The sequence below is a fragment of the Mus caroli genome, unplaced genomic scaffold, assembly GCF_978045245.1.
Source record: "Mus caroli unplaced genomic scaffold, Mus_caroli_1 scaffold_10, whole genome shotgun sequence".
NCBI lineage: Eukaryota > Metazoa > Chordata > Mammalia > Rodentia > Muridae > Mus > Mus caroli.
Genome location: NW_028227265.1, coordinates 15,056,159 through 15,082,197, shown reverse-complemented (window position 1 = coordinate 15,082,197; position 26,039 = coordinate 15,056,159). Strand labels below are relative to the sequence as shown.

The following is a 26,039-nucleotide window of genomic DNA, read 5'->3' as shown; positions in this document are numbered from 1 at the left end:
CCAGGTCAGAAACTTGTATCTCCCAGCCTCCAGATTAGGATCACTGGTGAGGCTTCCAATTCTGGATTGCAGTTCATTCCAGATGTAGATGGTAGACAACCAGGAATAGCCACTACAGACTCCAAAGCAGACGTCCTGGGGAATATTCATTCAGCTTCCCACCTGCCCCATGGATAGAGCCCCTCTTCAATTAACCTCGCCCATCCTGTATACTCTGGCACCCCAGAGATGTCCCCCACCCCCAAAGACCATGTGCAGTTAGGGCAGGATTACATGCAGATGCTGAGAAGGGCATCTGGAATCTCAGGTAGTGGCCCAAAGCCCCTCCTTCTCTGAGGGAATGATGGTCTCTTGCAAGCAGGCACAAGAAATTCAATGAAGGCAGCGCCTGCTTTGCTCAGAGGCCAGTATTCTACAATAGGGGTGGGGGTGAAGACCTGACCTCTACAAAATATAGGTGGTTAAAGAAAATGGGAAGGTTGGATAAGAATGGAGTATGACAAAATAGATGTAGAAAATATCAGAATAAAAAGCAGTTCTTTGTGTGTGAAAGATAGTCAAAAACTGAAAATACATCTTATAAAGAAGTGATTTTAAAAATAAATATTAAATCCAGGTGTCTTACTCAGAGTTCTGCCGCTGTGGAGAAAAACCATGACCCCGGGCAACTCTTATGAAGGAAAGCACTTAAATGGGGCCTGCTTACAGTTTCAGAGGTGTAGTCCATTGTCGTCATAGGAGGTAGTGTGGTGACACACAAGCAGCCGTGGTGCTAGAGAAGACCCTCAGAGTTCTACAGCCAGATCCACAGGCAGTAGGAAGAGAAAGATGCTGGGCCTAACTTGGGTCCTTGAGCCCTCAGAACCTACCTCCATTGACACACTTCCTCCAACAAGGCTACATCTCCTAATCCTTTCAAATGGTGGCACTCCCTGGTGACCAGGTTTTAAAATCCACAAGTCTGGGAGGGGGCGGGGGTATTCCTATTCAAACCACCACACCAGGCATATCATACTCAACAATGCAAGTACAAGGTCAGTTTGAGCAACACGAAACCCTGTTACACAGACACATCACACACACACACACACACACATACACACACATAAGAGCACTTTCCCCCAAGAACCTTTGTCTCTATACTTTCTGAAAACATAGACCATATATATATATACATATACATATACATATACATATACATATACATATACATATACATATACATATACATATACATATACATATACATATACATATACATATACATATACATATATATATATATATATGTATATGTATATATATGCCCTCATATATATATATGCCCTCAGAGGCATCCGCTGGAGCCGGAGCTGGAGCTCGTTGTGAGCTACTGGATGTTGGAGTGAGGAACCAAATTCAGATGCTTTGCAAGCTCAGCAAGCGCTCTCCACTGCTAAGCAATCTCTCTAGGCCCCACAAACAGCTGTTAACACTGCTTAGAGTAGCTAAGGCTTGCTTCTTATTAATCTGGAGGAATTGCTCCCTGACTTCCTAACAATTCCTACCAAACTCTTGGCTGTGCGAAATTTCCCAAACCTGTTCTCTTCCTCGTGGCTCTAGAGGACCACCAGCTCTATTGTCCATCAGCCATGCTTTTACACAAAGTCTCTGACTACCTATGAATCTCAGTTTAGGACCAGTGTTCAATCTGACAAGGCTCTGCCAACACATCACCCAGTTGCTGGAAAACGGTGTCTCCTTCGAATGTACCCATGGATTCCCTGTATATTAAGGTTGGTTTAGTCTTGTTACCATGGCAACATAGACCCCAGGCTAATATATATTCCTCGGTGGTTAAAAGAGAGAGAGAAAAAATAACTGATAGGCAAGCAGGAAAGATGAAAAGGAAACCTTTTTTTTAAGGGTTGGAACTTTCCCGTTTCCCCTTCATGTCCCTGCCAATGGTCAGTGATAATTAAAAATTAGACCTTGGAGTCACACAGATGCTGACAAGGGCAACATAAGGCTGATGAGACCATCTGTTTCCAGCACTAATGGAAACAAATGGAAATAAACCAAATTATCTCAGATTTCATCTCTCCCTGACAGGCTCATCCAAAACACAGATCACTGTGCAGAATCCTTTCCACCACTTGGGGGAATTGTCTGACTACCCAAAATGATCCCAAAGACGGGGTTTAGTAGTACACCTCAGATCTTGTCAGCTCCGCCTCTCCAGCATCCCCCACTTCCTGTCCTCACTGGACTCCGAATTTCTTCACCTGTCAACATTGCCCTCAGGAAAGTCTTCCTGATTCCCTCACCACACCTTACTACTCCTCACAGAGCCGCCCCTGCATGCTTCAACAGTGCCCCCCAGGAAGCAAGGCGCCACCCCCACTCCCATTTCCCTGACTGAGCCACCTACTCCTCTTCAGAACTCTGGTCTGACGGTACACAGCTTCTCTTCCGGAAATGCCTCTCCACTCCTGAAACCCCAACGCGAATGCCACTTTTCTCCAAATTGAGTCATTTCCTCCCCTGGGCTCCCACGCCTCTTCATTCATTCTGAGAACGTAGCTCTTCCCACACTCCCTGAGAATTGGCTGTCTCGTTGGCCCCCTCCCTCCTCTCCCAGCCTGTGGGCTTTTCCAGGGTATGCTGTTGCAAGCATTCATCTGTGCTTGCTGCCTGGCGGAGAGCTGGTTGAAGTTTATACCTTGGCCAAGGTGGACTGGTTGACGGAAAAGGCACATCTTTCTCTGAGGAGATGGGAATAACACATCTCTAAGCATTGAATGTGTAAGGAGCCCAAATCCTTTATAACATCATCATCACAATTTGACAGCGTGGATGAGAACTTGGGTACTCAAGTCCTTGTTATAGTCATTGCTTGGGAAGAATGACCGAAGCTCACATTTTATAAACCTTTTGGAATGTTCAAATCACATTCAAAAGTATCAATAATGGAATATTGATAACCTTGTTCCCACAGTGATGAACACTTCTGCCTCCTTCCTTTATAGTCCCTAGTAGTTAAGTCTCAGGTATTGATATTACTCTGTATGCATATATTTTTATTACTATTATTATTTTTTTTCACATGTGTGTAAAAGAGAAAAAGTGAGAGAAAGAAGGAGGAAGAAAGGAAAGGAGAGGGAGGGAAGGAGAGAAAGGAAGAGAGAGGGTGGTGTGTGTGTGTGTGTGTGCACATACACACACACACAATACATATATAAAGGTCAGAAGACAACTCCTCCCATCATGAGTGGAATTCGGGGAACTGAATTTGGATTTCCAGGCCTATGCAACAAGCACTTTTACCCACTGAGCCATCTCGCTGGACCCCAAATGTATATATTTTATCAGTGTTCTAGGCTGAACTCACAGCTTTTCTCCCTGCCACATCAACAACCCTAGGCGGATTCACCTCCCTGGTTCCCATGCTCTATGTATGCAAAGTAAGGACAGTTCTGCCCCCTCATTCACCCCGTTCTACTGGGCAGCAAATGCACTGCTTTGTGGCCAACACCTGACTCTTATAGAATGCTCCTTTAGCTGATGTGTAGCTCCACATCACTGGCTTCTGAATTCACAGCAAATCCCAAGCACTGGACACCCGAAACCCTCTCACCAAATCTGTCAGCAGAATCAGGGACAAGCTGAGACTGGAAAAACAGTGACCCTCAAGGACCAAGCAGGAGACTGAAGAAGGCTCCCATAGAGAGAGGAACAGACCTTAAGTGAAAGAGAACCTTCTGACCAATTGGTTGCAGCAGGGGGTGTCCCTATGATAGGGCACCCTATGCTGGAACATCCTGGCAAGGACTTGGCACAGGAGGCTGGCTCTGCCCTGTAGGAGACATGAAGCAGGCTCTCTGCTTATGTAGGGGTTGCTCATATATCTTCCAAGAAAGACTCTAGGCTGTCCAACCCTCAGGCTTTCTCTAGACCCTGCCCCTTAATGTAGATTTTTAAAACAGAAGAATTTAAATGAAGGAAATGAAAATTAGCTATAATCTGGTAAGTTTTCCGGTGGGTATTATTTATAAAGATATATCTATATCTTTTGCATATGTCATAATTTACTTATCTATAGTCATAGCCAAATGTAACTATTCTGGTTTGGTTACCTTTTTAAATTTTTACTTGGCAGAACACTGTTTTGTGTTTCTTTACATTTTTTGCACTTACTTTAATATATGTGTATACAATACACATATGTGCACTTGCATAACACACATGCATGTATGTGCATACTGCTTTGCAAATGGAGGTCATAGGACAACTCGCAAAAGTCAGTTCTCTCCTTCTTCGTGTGGGTTCCAGGAACTGAACTCAGCACTGAACTTGGCAGCAAGTGCCTTTGCCTGCTAAGTCATCTTCCCAGCTCTGTTTTGTGTATTTTAATGCAAGGATGTGTGTTCCTGCGAGCCTTTGGCTCACACTGGCTTCTATTTCCTCCCAAAGAATGAGTCAGGCCCACCTGCTTCATTCCCATCATACACCTCTGCTTCTATATTCCAACTCATATCATTGTAAGGCCGGTCTCATCATAATCATTCAGGTTATGGGTTATCCTACTAGCCCTAATTCATGATACCCATCCTTCAGTCCCCCCCCCCCACACACACACACCCATCATCATTCAGATTGGCCCCTCCAAACACAGGCAGGTGAAGCTCTGGCTGTTGGAGATTATCTTAATGTTTAATTGAGATGGAAGGGCTGCCCACTGTGGGTGGTATAATTCCCTTGGCTAGAATCAGGAACTATATAAATGGAGATAGGGAGGTCTTGTGAGGGACCACACAGAGATGGTGATTGAGTTTAATTAACAGTACAATATCCTGAAGGGCTCTTTCTGCACTGAGTGGAAATCTAGTTACTTGATGCTTGACAGAACAGTCTGAGATCCAGTTCCTCCTCTGCTGGCCTAGAGTCGAAGAACTTGTCGTTGCTCTCTGACGATGTCCAATATGGTGTGATGCTTAGACCAAGAAGGAACAATGTCTCATCCAGGTGTCTGTCATCTCACCCTCTCTGGGGATCTTAGCCAAGCTAGAGGGAGACTCCTCTCTTTTGATCTTCCCATGAATCAGCTGAGCACAGTGACTAGCTCATGATGGACAGGCACTGTTTGTTAAATGCAGCCCTGTTGGAATTCAGAAGTTCTAGAATTTCAGAGCCTTGGGAACATGCAGGCGACTGCAAGGCCAGTGTGATGGTTAGTGTTAACTGTCAACAGAATCTAGACTTTTCTCTGGCTGTTGGAGATTATCTTAATGTTTAATTGAGATGGAAGGGCTGCCCACTGTGGGTGGTATAATTCCCTTGGCTAGAATCAGGAACTATATAAATGGAGATAGGGAGTTGAATGGTGGCATATACTCCTCACTCTCTGTGTTCTGGTTGTGGATACAATGTAACCTGCTGCTCAAAGCTTCAGCTATCTTAACTTTCCTACCAATGATCCATTGTGTCCTTGAACTCTGAGCCAGAATAAACACTGTATCCCTTAAATTGCTTCTATTGGGGGTATTTTATCACAGAAAGGAAAAAAAAAAAAGGAGCTAAGGCAACAAGTTTATCACTCTTCCAAGCACCAGGTGTGATTAAGGCTGTCTTCAATCTAAATTTTAAGAAAAAGCATCCTAACCAATGGGCATATGAAGTCAGAAACCAAACTGTGTTCTTCTATTACTGAGCACCTCCCAAGCTGTGTACCATACTCTCTAGTACCAGGGACAAAACAGAACCAAATCTCTGAGAAGCAAGTCCCTGTCCAAGCTGTTACCTGGGATTGAGATGAGGCAAGATGCTTTGGTTCTTAACTGGAGAGGATTGTGCAGAGTAGTGGCATTCAGGAAAGTCTGGAAACATTTGATTTGTCACTTGAGAGGGTTGCCTACAACTATGCGGTAGAACCAAGAGTCACTTACTGTCCTGTGGGCCACAGGACCACACCCACAGCCAAGAAGACCCTAAATGCCACTGATTGAACAATCCCTCTGCAGAGGACACAATGAAAGCAACGACCTTGGGAAAGCAAGTGCAGAAGAAACAGTACATAGATGCTCATGTGCTGCAGCTCCCAGCGTCCTTCAGCCTTCAGTCCTCTTCCCCTTAACTCTGTCATCCCCAGAGATTTCATACTATTACATTGCAACGATACCTCCAGCTCTTCATGTATACAGAGCTAGCTTTTTCTTACCCTAGTGTTTGACCTTGGGCAAGTCATTAACTGCGATAAATGCCTATCTTCTTTCAACTCTCTTCCATGAGCGACAGAGGCTTCAGAAGAAAAAAAAAAAAAAAAGGAAGTATTTTTATATAACTCTGAGTGACAGCCTGACAGACTCCCACCTGCTTCATGGGACTGAGGCAACAAAATGAGCAAATGCATATGAGGTGCTCTGCTTGGTGACAGCACCTGGCAGGCACCTGTCATGTGTCAGCTGCTATGATGGTACTGCATGATGTCCTTTGCCACCCCGGGAGGGGGGGAGGACTTACCACCCCTGCTTGTCCTTTTACACGTACCAAAGTTTTGATTTCAGCTCTTGCCTGTAACCCACCTGGCAGGCAGTGACTCATATCACCATGTGCTTCTTCAGAGCCCAGAGCTCTTCCCATTCTTCCTCTCTCAGTGGAAGGTGCCAACAGAGACGCCCCTCCATCAGAGGGGGCAAGGACCAGCTTTCTGCAGGAGCGCTTTGTACAGGATTGCTTTGTTCTAAATGGTTTTCACACAGATTCAGTCATTTGTATCACTCTTAAGCCAATGCAGCTCAATCCCCTTAAGTACTGAAATGTGCCCTCATTCCCTGCCAACCTGCCTTCTGTCTGCAAGCCTAAGGGAAAAGTCACCTGTGCCTACTAAACTGTAGCTTCCGATGTCACTGGGGTTCACTGTCATCCCTTTTAGATATGGCTAACCCTTTGAGAATTCCAAAGGCCCTGAAAGATCTTTGGATTCCTTAATTCTGTGTGTGTGTGTGTGTGTGTGTGTGTGTGTGTGTGTGTGGTGTATATGTGTTTAATGTGTATGTATGGTATGTATATAGTGTGTGAGTATGTGTGTATAGTATATGTATAGTGTGTGTAGTGTGTGTGTTTAGTGTGTGTAGAGTGTGTGAGAGTATAGTGTGTGTGTGTACATGTTTGTGTAGTATATGTGTACTGTGTGTATATAATTGTGTATGTAGTGTGTGTGTATAGTTGTGTGTATAGTTGTGTGTATATATATATATATATATATATATATATAGTGTGTGTGTGTGTTGTGTGTGTGTGTTGTGTGTGTATAGTTGTATATGTAGTGTGTATTGTGTGTTTGTGCTGCATGTGCAAGTGTGTGTAGGTAAGAGGTAACTGTGATGGGTGTCTTCTTCACTGCCTTCTCAACCTTATTTTATGAGCTCATGAATTTGAATAGTCTGGCTGGCCAGGAAGCCCAAAGGATCCTCCTGCCTCCACTTCTACAGCAACAGATTTATTAGCACAAGCCATCACGCTTGGGGTCAGAGCATCAAACTCAGGTCTTCATGATCGCATGGCTAGTTCTTTACCAACTGAGCCATCTCCTTGGCCCTGGGCTTCTTACAGTTTTCTTTTTTACCTTTTCCACACAATCTTCCTTTTAATAATTGCAGGTAAAAACCTTCAGGTGTGGTAGAAAAGACACAGTTGCTCACCTGTGAGAAAATGAAACCCACGTGGTCTGGCATCAAGGTCATTTGAACACCTATATGACCACAATACATATTTGACCAAGAGAGCCCATCCCATCCAAACGCTCATGACAAAAGAAAGCTCCATCCATGTAGTTCTGACTGGCTTTTTGCTTTTCTCTCCTCCTTACACTTGGGATGTCTCTGGTGTCCTCTGGGCCACTGCTTGCCATTAATGACCCCTTTAAGAGTTCTCTTGAGGAGGGTATAGAGATGGCTTAATCGGTAAAGTGCTTGCCACACAGGCCCAGGGAGGACCTGAGTTGAATCTCAAATCCCCATATAAGAAGCCTACACATGGTGTTACACATCTAATCCCAGCACAGGGGAGGCAGGGGCTGGAGGGTCTCTGGATCTGGCTGGGCAGGAATCAGGAAGCTCCAGATTCAGTGAGAGACCCTGACTCAAAATACACAGTAGAGAGTGATTAAAGGATAAGCTGGAGAGTGATTGAGGAATGTCTCCAAATGTACATATGCACACATGCACCTATACACAAGCACACACACACACACACACACACACACACACACACATATGTATATATGTATATATGTATATGTGTGGGTGTGTGGGTGTGTGTGGGTGTGTATCCACACACATGCAACCCTCTTGAAGTATCCCCATTAGTATCCTCCTGTCATGTAGAGACTTGCCTTAAATGCAATAGCTAATTCACCCGCTTCCTTCTGAACTAATCGTCATCGGTACAAGCCCAGACTAGAGGAAGACAAGAGTGGCTGCCAGTTAATACAGAATTTAAGGGGCACTCACTTTCCGGTGCTAACCCTGCACTTGCGGTGGTTCTGAGATCCTCCTTAAATGTGGCTCCAGGTCCCACGTTACCTCGACAAAGATCCACCTGCAGCTCGTTCAAGGAGGAGATGAGGGTTGCCTGGATATTGCTCTCTTCCTGGTAGGTGAGTCTGTGGGTCTTATTTCCAGTCACTCTCCCATAAAACCTTGGGGGTTGAGGACAGGACAGACTCAACAGTGAAGAGCACTTGCCACCCTTGCAAAGGACCCATATTTGGTTCTCAGTGCTCATAACCTATGGCTCTTAACTGATTATAACTCCAACTTTCAGGTATCTGATACCCTCTTCTGGCCTCCGTAGGTACTTACAGTGGCATATGCATCCACACACATGCACACAATTAAAAATAAGATAGTTTTTTTCTTTAACTTGGGCCTCACATCACTTTCATATCTGAAACTGGGAAATAGTTTCCAGAATAACCAAGAAACTGAGGTCCTGTGGCATGCGGTGAGTATTCTGCTCTTAAACGCGCACTTCTGGTTTTCAGAAATCGTTGGTTCCTCTCAGAAATGGGCATGGTTAGTGTCCTGTTCTACAAATGACCTTGCTGATGTGTCTTATTATTACGGCATTTCTCAATTCTTCATTCTCAAAGCTTCTAATTTATCATCTAATAGGCACGGTGATTCACAGAATTATCCATCTTCATTTTTTTGTTCCTATCTTAGGTGGACAGTCCTTATTACTATTCATAACGCAAGCTCAGAGGCGTAGTTACTAAGTGGTGTCATTTCTACCTTAATGACTTTGTGCCTTTTTACACCGTTCAAAACAAAATTGAATATTATGAAGCAGTAAATGGAAGCCCCAAACAAAAACTGAGCTTTCTATAACTCTCCTTACCCAAGTATGAAAGAATGAACCGCTCAGGTAGTGGAGCGGGATGCAGGGATGGTCTGTTTGTGTGATGCGTGCTCTTATTTCATCTCCGCCGCTGCTGCGATAAAATACTCAGACAAAAAAGCAACTAGGGGAGAAAGGAATTTATTTCTGCTTACAATTCCAGGTTACAGCCTGTCATTTTGGGGAAGCCAAGGTGTCAGGAACTTCAAACAGCTGGTCACCGCACAGCTACAGTCAAGAGCAGGGAGAGAAATGAATGCTGGCGGCTCGCTCGTTTTCGCTCAGCTCGACTTTTCTCACCCATACCAGTTCAAGAGCCTCCACAGAGGGAACTGTGCTTCCCACACTGGGCTGGGGCTTCCCCACATCAATGACCTCAATCAAGACAATTCCCTACCTTCATGTCCTACATGTCCACAGGCGAACCCCAGGTAGATACTCCCTTGTTGAGACTCTCTTCCCAGTGGTTCTATATTTTCACACTGACAAAGCTAGCCATCAAAATAAGTACCCTGGAAAGTCCCAACACACCTTTCCTGCATCTAAGTTCATGCTAACCCTTTAGTCCCAGTGCCTGCTGATGTATGGAGGACCTTTTCCCACATTCTCTATTGGTTAGAATTGTCCTCTCTAACCAATCCCCCATCACTACAAATAAACTCCATTCATTCTTTAAATCCCAGTTCAGTTATTTCTTTTTCAGATTCTTCCCTGGTCCTCCAGACCCTATCCACATGGTCCTCACGCCAATGAACCACGAGCAAGTGGTGATGTCATGTCTAGGCTTGCGTTTTTGTATGACTGTAAGTGCCACACAGGCAGGGACTCTTGGAGACACCCTGTGCCTATTACCATCCTCTCTGAGCTGAGTCTGACTGCACATTCAACACATTTTGGTTGACACTTTAGCCCAGGCTGGCCTCAGATTCATAGCAATCCTCTCAGACAATAACCTGGCCTCAGGAAAACTGGTGATTGTTTTCAATGTGACAATCTGAATGTCCTAGACACAATGGCAGCAGGAAGACTTTGAATGAGGGGAGTGGCCACTGGGGTATCTCAGAGTTAAGGAAACCAACAAAGAAGTAGTGATGCATAGAAACCAGCAACGGCAGAAAGGGCTTGCTCATCCCAGGCTTCAAGGTGCACGAGAAGGAAGGAGCATTAACATTACTGGGCTTGTTAGGCTCGGAGCTTGATCCCTGACAGAGCCTCTAAGCTGTGTTTGTCCATCTACTCTTAATAAGCCAATTAAAAACAAATAAGAGGAGCCAGGTGGAGATTTTATTCAGCGTGGCCACTCTGGGGAAGAAGAACAAAGAGATCGAGCCCCCACCCCACCCCACAGTCCCTCTTCAGGGTCCGGGAATGGGTCAAAGTAGAGTCAGGTGTGTGTGTGTGTGTGTGTGTAACAAAACAATCCCAATCAACCTGTGGTTCTGCCAGTCATTATCTGAGTTCCAGTCTCTCCTCTATGGTTAGAGTTATGGCTAGTTGTTCAAGCTATGTGAAAGCCCTTCCTGGGACACAAGCCTCCCCTCTGTTTGGGGCCAATTCCCAGGAGTTACTTTGTTTCACTAGTCTGAGAGCCAGAGAGAAGGGCACAAGTATCTCTGTAAAAATATCTTGATGCTCATCAGGACAGTCACACTACCAGATACCAGAGTGGAAGCTGGGGCTGGCAACGGCTGCAGTTACACAGAGACCTAGCTCCTGCCAGAAATCTGCCCCAAGGCAGGGATAACCAGGGGGAAGCCTCCACTCTCCCTCCTGTCTTCTGTTCTTCCAGAGTCTCTTATGGCGGAGGAATGAACAAAGCGGCTGGAGGATGGATGAGAGGCCCAATATCTTGAGAATAAACAGAACAGCAAGAGGGCCATCCATGAGTCAGCCTTCCTGGACTTCCGGAAACTTCATCTCTCCTAGTTATGGTGTAGATCGAAATAAACAGGGTCGGCTGTAATTGCTCCGCAGTTCTCCTGCTCCTACATGCTGTGAGCCAATTAAAATTTCCCCGTGGGTCACGCCCTGACTATTAAATACATAGGACCTCATGCAGAGCAGGAACTGAAGGCACCAGATAAACTCTGCTAGGTTGCCAGAGGCTACACAAACAAACCATGAACCCTGCATGAGTAAGGCTACCTGCACACAATGAAGATGTTTTAAATAAATAAATAGCCTCTATCAGGAGACAGCAATCTCCTTAAGGGTCTTTAACCTTGCCTTTGCAACCGCTAGGACACTTTGCATGATAGAGGATGAGTTTAGAGAGTCTTGGTTGCCTAGGAGTCTATCAAGAGATAAGAGGCCCAGGATACCCACCAAGGACTCTTCTCAGTGAATGGACTCTGGTTTAGCTTTGCTGATTCTAAACCCCCTGTGCCATCAGATCCAGGATGCAAGAAGGCACCTGCCTGCCATCATTCAGCCTTCCTCCTTCTGAGTTGTTCACCTTCTTGCTCTCTCTCCCTCTCTCTCTCTCCTCTTCCTAGTCCTGAATATCAGATCCTGGGGCCAGCTCAGTCTCAGATCCATATTTTAGGGCTGGAGATGGGAGAGGAAATGGCTGTCCACCCCACTGTGTTGTTCAACAATGAAGGTCAAAGGTGACTCTGGAAACCTTAGATAGTTATGCATTATTTTATCATCATCATTGTCCCTGTGGTGATGTCAAATTGCTTGTCACCCATTCTGACTTGTTCCTGTGTAGAGCATCATCGTGAGCTATCTTTAGCTCCTGGTGCGTTCAGTCCTCGTGGTCACCTACCAGGTCCTGTCAGTCATACTATATGATCCCTGTGTCACAGCCATGTCTGACTGTCACATGGGCAGGGCTAGAGGGTCAGAGGGAAAAGTCTAAGCAGAGACATCCAGCTCATGAGTGGCCACTTCTCTCACACCCTCAAGTCCCACCTGAGCCACTAGAACAGGTAGAAAAGACCTGGCATGGTCTGAGAGCTAAAGCTTAGCTAAAGCTGAGAAACCAGTGGAGAAATGTGTGTGATGGCAGCTGTTTTCTTTGAGTGGCTATCCCCCGACCCTACAATATCTTTACTCTATAGATGTGACTGTGACAGAGGGAGGAAGGCCTCCTTCTGGCCTCTGGAGTGTAAACTCTCTCTGGACACCAGACAGAACCCAGCTGGAGTCCACCTTTTATGAGGGGGGGGGAGCAGCCCATAAAGTAATAAACCATCCAGATGGGTAGCTTGGCAAATAAAGGCACTTGCCACCAAGCCTAGCCACCTGAGTTCTGTCCCTGGGAGCCACATAGTGTAAGAAAAGAACAAAGTCCCATGTACCACGGGTTATCTTCTGACCTCTATGTGTGCACCATGATGCACATACAGGCACATACACACACAAATAAATGCAATAAAAGAAAGAAGGGAGGAATTAATTACCCTGGGGCTCTGTGGGAGAACTTGGTTATCTTTCAGAATTCCAACAGAGGATGCTGAGACCTCAGGTTTCCTCCCAAAGTAACTGGGTAGAGAACATCTTCCTGGGCCTGAGCAGACATCCCATGAAATTAGTTTGGGCCAGCCACTGTGCCAACTTCCTGATATGCCACCCCTGTCACTCTTTACAATAGTGATTCCATGAGGTGGCCCCAACCTTGTGATGGACCGAAGTCAGCTCCCTCCAAAGACATCTGCACCTCACAAAGCAAAAGGAATTTTGCAGATAAAACTAATTTAAGGATCTTGAGATAGGCGGGTTATCCTGGATTATTCTTTTCAGCTCCGAGTAACCACAAGTGTCCTTGAAAGTCAGAGGCAAATGGTCCAAAGCTGGAGAGATGAGGACATTCTACCCTACTGGCTTTTAAAAATGGTAGGAGGAGGAACCTACTGGCAAAGGGATGACGGTTTCCAGAAGCAGGGGAAGTCAAAGAAGTGCGGTCCTCCCTTTGAACTTCCTGAGAGAGAAACAGAGTCTTAACTCTACCTTGATTTTAGACAGGTGTGACCCACATCTGATCCATGACCCCCAGAGTTATAGGAAAATAAACCTGTGCTTCGAGCACTATGCTATAAGTGATTTTACATTTGGGAGAGCAAATGTATGCAAACCTTTACCCACACTTCACAGTGGAAGAGTGTACCAGGAGTATTAGGTAATAGCGTCATGCAATGGCTACAGGAGTCCAGATTCCAACTGATGCCCTGAGGCTTTGAGGGCAGTCTAGATTCTCCTTAGGAATGTCAGAGAGTTAAGTAGGGGATGGTGGGGGTGAGCTGACAGGGAACACAGAGGAGGTCTGCTGTCCTTCCCCATCTTACTGAATAAGCAGGCTGCCCCTCTCCTCTGCCGTCTCTCCTTCCTAACCAAGCATCATTCTCTCCCTTTTGAGTACATACATTTTCGAGGGGGCCGTGAAATGTTTCTCTTTATGATTAACCTGTTTAAGAGGGGGAAGTGAGGTTCCATCAAAGTGGAGCAGGGGCTGGAGAGGTGGCTCAGCATTTGCTGCTCTTCAGGAGGAGCTGAGTTTGTTCCCCAATACCCATATAGGGTGGCTCACAACTATTTGTAACTCCAGCTCCAGGAGGGATACAGCACCCTCTTCTGGTCTCCAAAGGCATAGCAGGCAGGGCACATATACACCCATGAATTTAAATAGATAGATAGATAGATAGATAGATAGATAGATAGATAGATAGATAGATGATAGATAGATAGATATAGATAGATATTTAAAGGTGTAGCACACCCATTCTACCTGGGCCAAATGAAAGAAGGTGTGGGTAGCATAGGTGTCGATACAAGGAAAAGAAAGCACAAGACACCAGTGTTGCCAAGAAGAAACTGAATTATCACTCTCTGCTTGGGTCACAATCCAAGTCAAGCCTCATGCAGAATAGCAGTGTCTGAAAAGACTCAAGTGGCTTCAGGATACATGCCAAGGAGTCAGAATGATGCAGCAGCTCGGATTCCCTGACTCCTGCTGTGTGTGTGTGTGGGGGGGGGGGCTACTAAACTACTGCTGGTGGGTGTGGCCTGAGAACCTCCAGAACGCCCAGCCCTGGGAAATCCAGCTGCTGAGACACATCTGGACAGCCTAACAACTAGCAGAAGCTGCTGTCTCCCACAGGGTATGGGAAGCACAACTTTAATTAGGAACAGACTCCTTTGGGCCACCCAGGAAGCACTGAACAGGCCACCAAGCGACAGCTACCCAACTCTGGGAAGTGGGGTAGTCACAGGATGGAAACCCACTGAGGAGAAGCTCAGCCACACAGTATTTCAAACCTTCCACCTATCCACTGTCCATTTAAAGATTTATTTATTTATTATATATAAGTACACTGCAGCTGTCTTCAGACACTCCAGAAGAGGGCGCCAGATCTCGTTACAGATGGTTGTGAGCCACCATGTGGTTGCTGGGATTTGAACTCTGGACCTTCGGAAGAGCAGTCCGGTGCTCTTACCCACTGAGCCATCTCACTAACCCCTCCACTGTCCATTTATTTATTCATTTATTCTGCAGGTTATCATGTGCTGACCTTCCTTTGCACTGGGGCCTCCAGTAGACACCCTCAAGATGCTTGTGAGCCATGTGAGCCCTCTGAGTATTTAAAGAGGGGCTACTCTGACTTGAGATATTCTGGAAACCTACAGTATACCCTAGATTTCTAAGACACAGAGCAACCACACATCATTAACTTAATAACATTTTGAGTATATTGAAATGAGAGAGTTTTGAATAGTGCAGCAGTGACAGTCATCGCTGTGACAGATGTCATGACCAGAAGCAAATTTATGGGAGAAGTGGGTTTATTTCCACTCACAAGTCGCAGTCCATCGTTGAGAGAAGTCGGTACAGGAACTTGAAGTGATAACCATGGAGGAACAGTGAGTGGTGGTCAACTTATCACTCTACACTTTCCTAGCTCTCCTATACAAGCCAGGACCACCTTCCTAGGGAATGGTGCCACCCACATGGTCAGGACCTTCCTATGTATAACAAGACAAGCCCACAGGCAAATCATCCACTGACACTCACTTCTCACATGACACCAGACATATTTGGTAAAAGACAGTATTACAGTCAATTTCAGTGGCTGCTTTTCTTACATTTCTTCCTGTGCCTAACTAGAAACCATTTTGGTCATAGTTGTAGTTTGCTTTGGGTTTGTATTTGACTGTGTTGCTCTGTAGTCTTACAACATGAAGGCTGACATAGATGTTCCAAGTCCAGGGATGGCACTGATATTATTACCTAGCCTGACATGCTAGGATCCCTCAGTACTTGGCCAGATTGTGCAGGTCAAGTACCCAGTACACAGAATGAGTGCCTGGAAGAGCTCACAGCGGAGCTGTCAGCTGAGTTAGTGACGGGCCTGGGGAGCCCCAGGAAGTGACCTGGAGCATGCAGAAGCACAGCAGAGAGCCAACTGAGCTTCAGGTACATCTTAAGTTATGAGGTAAAGGGTGCTAGAATTGAGAGAAAGATTTTGGCCACTAGGATAACAGACCCCGCTCCTGGGGCACCCATCCAGAGCAGAACAGTGATACCCTTGGCAAGCCACCAGTGAAGCTTTGAAATGTTCCAACGGTCACATTCAGAAAAGGACAAGATAACTTAAATGAGTCTTCCTTAAGTCTATGTCTAAATACTATCATTTTAATCTTTAAGCCTTGTCCACAGTTCTCAATGAGATATTCTACACTTTTTCAGGCTTTTTAAGTTATAAGTTTTAAGTGTGCATGTGTGCACATGTGTACATGTATGCACATGTATTATGTGTGCAGATATCCGTGGAGTCCAGAAGAGAGCATTGAGTCCCCCCAGTGGTGGAGTTACAGGCTGCTGTGAGCTACCTAGTACCCAGTATGGGTGCTAGGAACCAAACTCTGGTCCTTTGAAAATGCATCATGTGCAGTTAACCACTGAGCTGTCTCTCCAGCCCCATTTATGCACTCGGGTGACCTCATAAGTACTAAATCTTTGAAGTCTGGTACAAATTTTACAGTAGCCTTGTGTGGCAGTTGGTACGACATTCGAGGTCTGTTGTCACAGGTGATCTGTAGCTACTTGGTTAGATGAGGCAAGTCTCCATGACTCTCTTTAATGCAAGGTTGGTCTCAAACAGAAAGGGACACTAGGAAAGTCTTTCTGGGGACTCCCCAGTAAATGATGGGGGGGAGACAAATCCCCCCAGATGCTATCAGACATCTGGAGAATATCACCTACTGGGGGACCTTTTATAAACTGATAAATTTGTAGCAAAGACTGTGACCATGCGGGAGTGTCAGCACACTCTTGGGGTGTGGCCAGCACAGCCCTATAATGGGCTTTGCCCAGAGACCTCACAAGAAACAACTGGTACTCAGGCCTCCCACTTGGCTCTCCCTTCTAAGTGACAGCCAGGAGCAAACCTGTCAGAGGCTTCCTCCTTGTGTTTCTTCCGGACTGTGAAAAGCCGATGCAAACATTCCCTCAAGAAGCTAAGTGTGTAGATGAGATAGCTCCGTGCATGCAAAATGCTACACACTGCGCCTGATAAAGAATTGATCAAAAGGGATAGTCTCTTTCCTTCTAAGCCTCTGCCAGTGGGGCTCCTGCACAACTCCAGGAGCATCCTTAAAGGAGCGTGGAGAGTCTGACAGCAGGACTGGGGTGGGGGTAATTAAATGACCTCTGGAGATTGTTCCTGGCCCTTTATCCATTTTCTGCAGACAGAGCTTCAAGGCGACGTTTCATTTCAGAGAGAAATTTCCAAAACTATGCAGATTAGAGGCAACCCTACAGGGGGGCTTCTCCTAACCCTGCAAGCATCATGACTCACTTCAACTAGTGAGAAAATAGCTCTTTGCTTTTTTCCCCCTACCCTGGACTCCAGCTTAGTACAGAAGCAGCTTAAAGTGTGCCTAACCGTCTCCTGTCATCGTGGTTGTTGTTGCAGATGCTGAGACAGGAGGATTACAAACTCATTATCTACCTGGACTACAGACTGGAGTTCCAAGATACCCTGAGAAACGTAGTGAAACCCTGTCTCAAATTAAAAAGTAAAAAGTAGACTTGGGGATGTGGCTCATTGGTCAAGAATACATCAGGAAGGGATTGGGACATGGCTCAGTGGTAGACCAGTTGCCTACAATCTGTCATTAAGGGGTTGGGGATTGGATCAGCAGTAGTGTACCAGGATAGAACCAATCAGTAAAGGTCTAGGAACATGGCACAGGAGTGCAGTGCTTAGCCATTATTCACCAGTGAAGAGATAGAGGTATAATTCAGTGGTAGAGTGATTGCCTAGAATTGGACAGTGTGGGACTGGGGACAGTGGTCCAGTGTTTTGCCAGAATCTACCATGAATGGGCTAATGAGTCCTTCTACTTCTGAGGACTAAGTGAAACAGTCTGTTCTAGGTAAAGTTGAGAGGGAACTGCTGGATTTGAACTCTCTCCAACCTAATTCTGACCCGCACTCTGTTCCCTGTAGCCATGTCATCTTTGAATGAATTACTTATGTTCTTTAGCTGTAGGGCACTTATCCTGAAAATGGGCACGATATGATCCTTGCAAACTACGCATTATATATGCAAAGTAAGAGCCTGTTAAATATTTATTACTTCACTTACACCCCCTCAAAAGAACCCCTTGAATTGTAAAAGCATTTGTAATTTCATAAGCTCAGAATGGGGTGCCAGGAGCCAGGTATGATTTAGCTGGGTCCTTTGGCTTCCACAAGGCTACAGTCAAGATGTCAGCTGAAATATGATCTCATTTCAAGGTTTAACTGGACAAGTATTTACTACTTCTAAGTTCTTTGGGGGTTGTTGGCAAGATTCAGTTCCTCAGAAGGGCTGAGGGTCTCAGTTCCTTACTGGCTATTGGATGGAATTCGTCTTAGGTCTCGGTCATGTAGGGATTCCACAGGGCAGCCTCCCATTAACACAGTATGCCTCTCTAGAGTCATTGCCTTGTGGATGCTGTAGCCATTTGTTAACTTCATCTTGAAAAGAGACCATCCCTTCTGCTGTGCTCTGCAGGGAAGGAAGCAGGTCCCTTAGCTCCAGCCTACACTCAAGGAGAAAAGAACCTAAGGATATGAGTCCCACAAGGGGCAGAGAGCTGTGCTAGCAACCATCTGCCATGACCTAGAGCTTTTCAGCAAGCACAGTGAGCCTGCCTCATCTACAGATTCTACATCAGCAGTTTCAGCAAACGTCGATGGGGACGGGGTGGGGGTGGGGCGGGGAGGGGGGGAGTTACATGACCATGAAGACTTTTTAAAAGATTTATTTATTTATTTATTTATTTATTTATTTATTGTACACTGTAGCTATCTTCAGACCCACCAAAAGAGAGCATCTGTTCTCCTTATGGATGGTTGTGAGCCACCATGTGGTTGCTGGGGTTTGAACTCATGACCGTCAGAAGAGCAGTCAGTGCTCTTCACCCCTGAGCCTTCTCTCCAGTCCCTGAATGTGAAGACTTTGATTTGCTTTCATGATTCGCACTACAGTCGAAGAGCACAGTATCATGTGGTACTTGGTGGTACAAATGATCTAGGGGGGAAAAAAAGTCTATGGGGAAATGTGTGTAGGTTCTATGTGGATAAATACTGCGCTGCTTTTTATACAAGAGCACCCACCCATGTTGGAGTCCGTGGAGAGCTTCGGAATCAACCTCCACAGATGCTCAGGCGTGACCAATGGTACCAGGTTTTATGACCAAGTGTGTCAGAAGTCACCATGTAAATGGAAGGACTCAACTGGTTTGTTTATCGGGGTTAATAATAATAATAATAATAATAATTCACAGTCACCTGACATTCTCAGTCTAAAAAACAGGTTGTTCCTCATCACATAGAGACCAAAAAACTGCATTGGAAAGACCCATTGAATTTATATTAAGTGTTGATTTGTCAGCACATGACTGCATAATATTATTTGGATGGTAGAGTCAAAATGCCCTCCTTTTCTCCGCCTAACTTTCAAGGCACACCTGCAAGCCTTCCTTCCCAGCTGTTTTACAATACCTACATTTTTATAGAGATGTAAATAAAAGTACTTCTTTCGGTTTTCTCATTTAGCAAGATTACAAAAGCATTCCATCCTGCCGTGTCTACTTTATAATTAGTGGCATATATCTTCCTTTTCCTTAACAGCTCTGCAACATCCCCACTCGGTAGATGAATGTAAAAAGCCATTGTTTATTTACCCATCCCTTTACTGCGACACATAAGCTGTTTCAGTGTTTTGCCACTAAAAGCAACGAAGTCATTATCTTTTATGTTTTTCTCCCATAAATGGAATTGTGTCTCTAAAGTCCCAGAAAAGCAATTTGAACACAAACATTTTAATGGTTCTGTGAGTTTGGATCCAAATGAATAGCAAGAAGCCTTTGATTTTCAAATAAGCAAACATTTCTACATCAGCCACAGGCTGAGTTCCCTACGCGCAGTTAACGATGTCTGACTTTTTTTTTTTTAATGTCAGAGCATCTAACCTTGAAGCTGAAGGAACAAGAGTATTAAAATTGTGAGACTTTACAAAAATATTTAGACTCAACCTATTGTAAGTTTTTATAAATTGGCTTTTGTGAGGCAAGAGATGTTGCATCCCCGTTTAGATTTCATTTGAGACATGGAGGGCAGGCAAGGTTCAGTGAATTCTCTATTAATCCCCACAGCGCCCCCTGCAGTTCATGTTCTGCACTGCAGCAGAAAGAAAGGCTCAGAACAAATGGACTTTCCTTTCGCAGATGATCACTGTCCCCCATCCTTGTCCCTCTCCGGTCCCGCAGTGACATTCGTGAGTCTGATAAGCGCCTGGACGTGGGAAAGGAAACCATAGGTCCTTGTTTCTAGGGAAGACGCTCCTCTAACGAGAGTGCCGCTAGGTGGAAGCAGTTTTACCCCAGCAATTAGAAAGCTAGGGGATTTCGCAAATGCGGGTTTTGCCCTGGTAACTAGCTTATTTAGCCAAAAATTATGAAGTAGAGTTACGTAACACTTAAGTAGGCAGGTCTCAAACCCTCACAAATACTCTCATTGTTTAACATTCCGCCAGACCATTCTGACTTATAAAATATATATTTATCCTCTCGTTGTGAAAACTACAACCCTTATTTTTCAGACCCAGAAGACTTACAGGACAGGTCAGCATGTGTGACTGACAGGAGGCGATTGAAAAGATTCGCGCCACAAAAAGTTGCTGGCTGAAGCACTATTTGAGCTGCAGCGCCCTCTGGTGGAAGGCGTGTGGATTGCCTTCTTCGGGCACATTTTCCTGATCTCACTCATGTCTCTCGTCTTGTGTCCCAGGTAAAAGAGGCCATGCAGCGCATCCACGACCGAGGGAACATCGGGAAGTTAATTCTGGATGTGGAAAAGACGCCGACCCCGCTGGTAAGTGGAACGTAGAGGGAACTACCCAGCTCAACACCAAAGACAAACCGATGGATCGTCAGAAGTAGTCAGAGCTGGTGTCCGAGGAAATACAGGCAGTTTGCAAGCTCTCCGAGACTTAGCAGTGATCCCATGATGCCAGAATGAGGGATTAGCCACGGACTAATGAAAGCTGAAGAGCTTACTAAACTCAAGTCTGCTTCAGTCCCTGTTCAATGGCTTAGGGTTTGGGTTTTGTTGCTGTTTTGCTTTTCAGTTGAAATAAAGATGTGGGTAAAATGCAAAAAAAAAAAAAAGGGGGGGGGATGGAAAAATTAAAGTGTTTGAGAAAGACAGGAAAATTGCTGAGTGGGGACAGACAGAAAATGGATAGAAAAAAAAAACATTTACAGCTGTTATGTCTAGGCACCAATGCAAAGGCTTCCTAGCTAATCTTAATGCACATGCATGGGCCCAACAGATTGGTGCCCATTACTTCCAGGATTCTTCTGGTACTCCTCTTGAATTCACTTACTTTCGTCGGGAGAAAATCCTAATATCCAAGCAACCCACAAGAATACAGCACATTAAATTTACCTGGTCCCAAGCTAGCATCTTTGGGGGACAGATGGCATAGGATGTAGCCTTGAACCTCTGAGTGCTTGCATTCAAAGCTGGGTTCTCAGTCCCATTTGCAACCTGGGAAAGTTTAGCCCACCACGTTTGGTCCTATTTATAAGCAAGAGACTGACAGGTTCCTCTCAGTCAGAAAGGCAGATGCTGAGTGTGGCCCGCCCCTCTAAGTTCTAGGTAAGCCAAACAAAGAAAGTATGGAGGTTTGTGCAGCAATATCTGTCACTTTCAAGAAATAGAAGTGAAATAAGTAAAATAATCTATGGTTCTCAGCCCAAGTGTATGTTTTCAGAAACAGATCTTTGTCTTCTGTAGCTTAGGTGTACTGCAATTTCACTCCACGCAAGAGAGTTAAAGGAAGGGTCATTTGTGCCACTTACGTTGCTGATAACAACATGGATATAGTTTTTAAAATATGACATCACAGGACTATTGAAGTAGGGAATGATGTTGTGGAATTAGGAAGAAAGAGCTAGGGTCCAAGGACTCCCCTGCAAATACACTGTGTTCTACGTAAATATGCTCTTTCAGTACCGTGCATAGAAGGTTCTAGAGCCGCCCTGGCCAACTATTGCATTTAAACAAACTCTCTGGCACTGGCTTTCCATGCAAAGGCAATGCCTGTCTCCATGAACCCATGATGCTCTGATGGTCCTTGGTCTAGGGTTAGGTTTACTTGACCAAGGGACAGAACCCGTCACATGAAAACCAAAAGAAGCTCCCATTTGGGCCAACAAGAGCTCAGCTCTACCCCTGTTGAGTTATAGTTCTTGTTTTCTGAGAATGTTCTTACCCTGACACCCAAAGGAAGAAAGAGATAGTGAAGAATGGGTATTTGAAGTGTCAGTGGTAGGGATGATGTCTCATCCCTTCTAGATGGAAAGCTAGAATTGAAGGGATGACAACATGAAGTCAAGCTGAATCCAGAACATCATGAGAATCAGGATGGACCCAAAGAGGTTATCTCCAGAGCTATGAAGTGATGTTAAAGGTGGCAGCAGAGCCTTAACAGGTACTAGTAAAAGGTATAGAAGGGGTCCTTAGAGAGACTTCTTCCTATAGAATATAGAAATGACCAGTCTGAAAGAAGTCCGTCCCATGATGCTTCAGTCCATCCCAGGATGCTTCAGTCCATCCCAGTGATGCTTCATCCAATGCTCAGAGATGGTGAGGGAGTGGGTTACATGACCTCCATCATGACCTCTGTTGAATTGCAGATGGCCAATGACAGCACAGAGACCAGCGAGGCAGGGGAGGAAGAAGAGGACCATGAAGGGGACAGCGAGAACAAAGAGAGGATGCCCTTCATCCAGTAAGCCAGACCTCGCATCGGTGAAAGTGGAGGATGGCTGGGAAGAAGATGGCCGCCAGGAGAACTCTTCTGTGCCCAGTGAACCAATGCTGTAGTCCAGTGTGTGTCGTGTTTGTCTGCAGTCAGCCAAGCTAAGAAGCTGTTGATCACTGTTGTGTTTGGAATTAAGTGCCAATCCCATTCCATGCAGTATTGTGTCCCTTCCTGGTCTGTGTATCACGCTCTCCCCTCTCCCTTGAAGCAAACCCATCCTTCTTCAGGTCCTTCTTGACGGTTCTAGAATAGCCTTGCAAACTAACACTGGCCCACAGGGCCCAATGTCAGAAACCAGGCCACGCTTGATTGAAAGGTGTTGTCAAGGAGCCCTGTTCAGATCCCCACTCTTCTTCAGGCCAATGATACTCTTGGCCTGCCAACAATCAGCCATGCCTCTAAGCATGGCACTTACCAGTTTGGCGAGTGACAGGAGAGTAGGCCAGGAGCATTCACAACCCTATACATACAGATTTCTCCAAGCAGTTACTTTGTCACTTTCCCTCTTAAGTGCTACATCCCTGCGTGTGTCTCTGCACCTTAAGGTCTGAGCCTCTTGTTAACCCTCTTCCCTGGTTCTTATTTATAAACCTAGGGAGGCAGATGTGGGTTCTTTCCTGGATAGAGGTGGGTCAACAGCGTCTATCTAAGGGCAAGCTACAGAGGCCTCTCCTCTGAAACCATATCTCATGAGCAAAGTTCTCCCTGTGCCCAATGTAGACCCAACTCAGATGTTATTAAACTTACCTGGGTTCTCACTCGCAGCCTTTGTAGTTACCAACTACTATTTTTAAGCCCCTTCCCAGGAAACGCCTTCCCAAGGGAGACAGTCTTTGGGGTTGAAAAGTCAACTGGTTTCTCTTGCCTATTCAAAGCCCTGTCTAATGTGTAACACACACAAGGGACACAGATGGTGGCTGCCCAGCATCTGACGACAAGCGCACGATCCTCCTCTCCAACACACAAAACCATGGTGCTGCTTTGCAGGTTTCTTAGAGGGCGGAGGCCAAACTGCTCCATCAAATACCCTGTTCACCGTTCCAGCTCGAAAGGAGACAATTCTCGTCCTCTCTAATAGGCTTTGGAAGTAACACCAGTTACCACAGAGGAAGAGGGGTCTCCCGCCCTTTACAGTGGGGCTGCTTATTGCCTCCCTCCCCAGCCCTTCTGTCCTAAGAGGTCACACATCTGTCACTCAAAAACAGAGCTAGATATAAAAAGGCACCCCCTGGAATGAGCACCCCTGAGCTTATTTTTGTCTTCTGGAAGACCCAAGTGGGTTCCCATGACCTTGGGTTGGTGTTCCAAGTTTCTAAACATCCTTGAAGACCTAAGAGGAGCTTCAGTGTTGCCCACTTTTTTCCACTTACCGCTTCAGGGTGGGCACCATTTTCCCATGTGGGCTGGGAAGGAACACATCTCCACAATTCCCCCTGCTTGGTTTGCAGAGTAGCCACTATCATTTGTCATGTTCCTTTATCTCGGTCCTGATCTTGTGATGATGACTTCTTCATGCCAAATATTTACTTGAAGGGAGTCTGTCCTCACCGTGACAGGGAAAGTCAAATATGAAGATGAGAAAAGAAGCTGCCAACCAATAGGCCAAGGGGTGAGAATATGCGAAAGAGTGCCAGTCACAGATTCTTATTTTCCACCCCTGGGGAGAGATGCTATTAAGAATACCATGTAACCAGTCGCATTTCCACCATAACCATGCTTGAGGATGGGTAGACCTGAGGACCACTCTCTGAGTGCTATTACAGGTATGTAGAAATAGCCTTTTGGAAAGACTAAGATTAGAGTCAGTTAGGTTCGCCTTCAGGAGACACAGAACCTGACCCACATTCAGAATCCAGATAGCTTGTCATGTACAACTGAGAAACCTTGAGAAGTTATCTCTCCCCAAACCTGTTTGGTTTGTTTCATTCTGGAAAACCATTGATCACGCATGAAAACCCTTTCCCTCTCCTGAGAACACAGAAAGAGAGCATTTGAGTGTGAGCAGTGGCACCATGAAGAACAGGAGGGTGGGTGGGTGAGGGACAACCGGAATCAGTCAGTTATCCTGAGGACCTTCCTTGCCCTCTCGTGGTTGTTCCCTGGAGGAAGCGTAAAGAGTGTCTATGTTTGCCTTAAGGGAGCTTCGAAGGCTTCTTGGAAGGTCGAGCTTTACTAGAACGAACCGAACATCGTCTAATGTGTCTGTGGCTTCAGAGCTTTCGTTATACTGTTATATTGTGCCTATAAAGCAAATTATGTTTACATAAAAATATAAATAAAGTATTCAGCATAGCATAACCTCTTATGGCATCCTTTCCTCCCCATAAGGAGCTTGGTGTGTTGTGATTACCCGGGCTTCATGATGCAAGCCTGTAATCCATGCTCTCCAGATGGCAGGGAGTGGAAGATGGTGGTGACTTTTGAGGCTAGCTTGGGCTACACAGTAAGTCGCCATCTCAAAATAAAATTAATTGCATGCAGATGATACCAGTGTTGATATCAAACATCGTAGAAAGTAATAACAATGATAATGGCAAGCATTTATGAGACACCTACTGAATACAGCTGAAAGAACAATGCATGTGCTAAGTCACTGACTAGCCCATCAGTGCTAAGTCCTGTCTCATATGACACCCGGGCACGGGATGAAAGACCAGAACATGTGAAGCATCAATACTAATCTGAGGCCACATGGTTTTAGTAAACGAGGCCAGAACTCACCAAGTTCCAGCCAGGCCTTCACTATGGAAACCTATGCTCTGAACCACCAATCACACTGTCTCACACTTTAAACATTAGCACACCATTACTACTGGCCTGAATCAAGTGACACCAACTCGCAGTCTTTCTCTGGGACAGAAACTTAAGAAACAGCCTGTGCTGCGACTTGAGAGCTCTCAATTTATTGGCTCCTCCAGGCTATTTATCATGGTGGCTATGCTCAATTAAATCACACGATGTAAAATTTCCCTGTAGCCCTAAAAGATTATAAAAAGTCAAATCTTTCCTTTGTTCTGGACTCACGTTTGACTCAAGACTCCTTGGAGGAATTTGGTCTCTGAAGAGACCTCTGAAGACTCTCCTCTGCGCCCTTCACCCACAGTCCTTCCCACAACAGCTTGCTTTCTCTCCCTCTCCCCTCCCCCCTAAATAAAGCTTCCTCCAAGCTTCAGTGGGAAGCCTCCCTCCCATTCCCTTTAAGGCCCCATCATGTTCAGGTCGATCTCCCAATATTGCTTCCTCACACCATAAGACCCCATGATGGCCTTGGGGCCCTCATGCTCTCAAACCTCACTGAAGGGAACTGCGTGTTGGCTTCCTCTGCTACCTTTCCTTTAC

At 45.5% G+C, this 26,039-nt stretch overlaps 1 protein-coding gene across 1 annotated transcript in view; it reads left to right on the top strand.

Annotated features, from left to right (window-relative positions):
• Positions 1-24,984, top strand: part of Vat1l (vesicle amine transport 1 like) — a 162,805-nt gene extending 137,821 nt beyond the window's left edge. The window contains exons 8-9 of the mRNA XM_021170867.3: positions 20,660-20,743; positions 22,573-24,984. Of these exons, the coding sequence (XP_021026526.1) occupies positions 20,660-20,743; positions 22,573-22,671 (183 nt within the window). The 3' untranslated portion in view covers positions 22,672-24,984. The remainder of the gene's footprint in view (positions 1-20,659; positions 20,744-22,572) is intronic.
• The last annotated feature ends 1,055 nt before the right edge of the window (positions 24,985-26,039 follow it).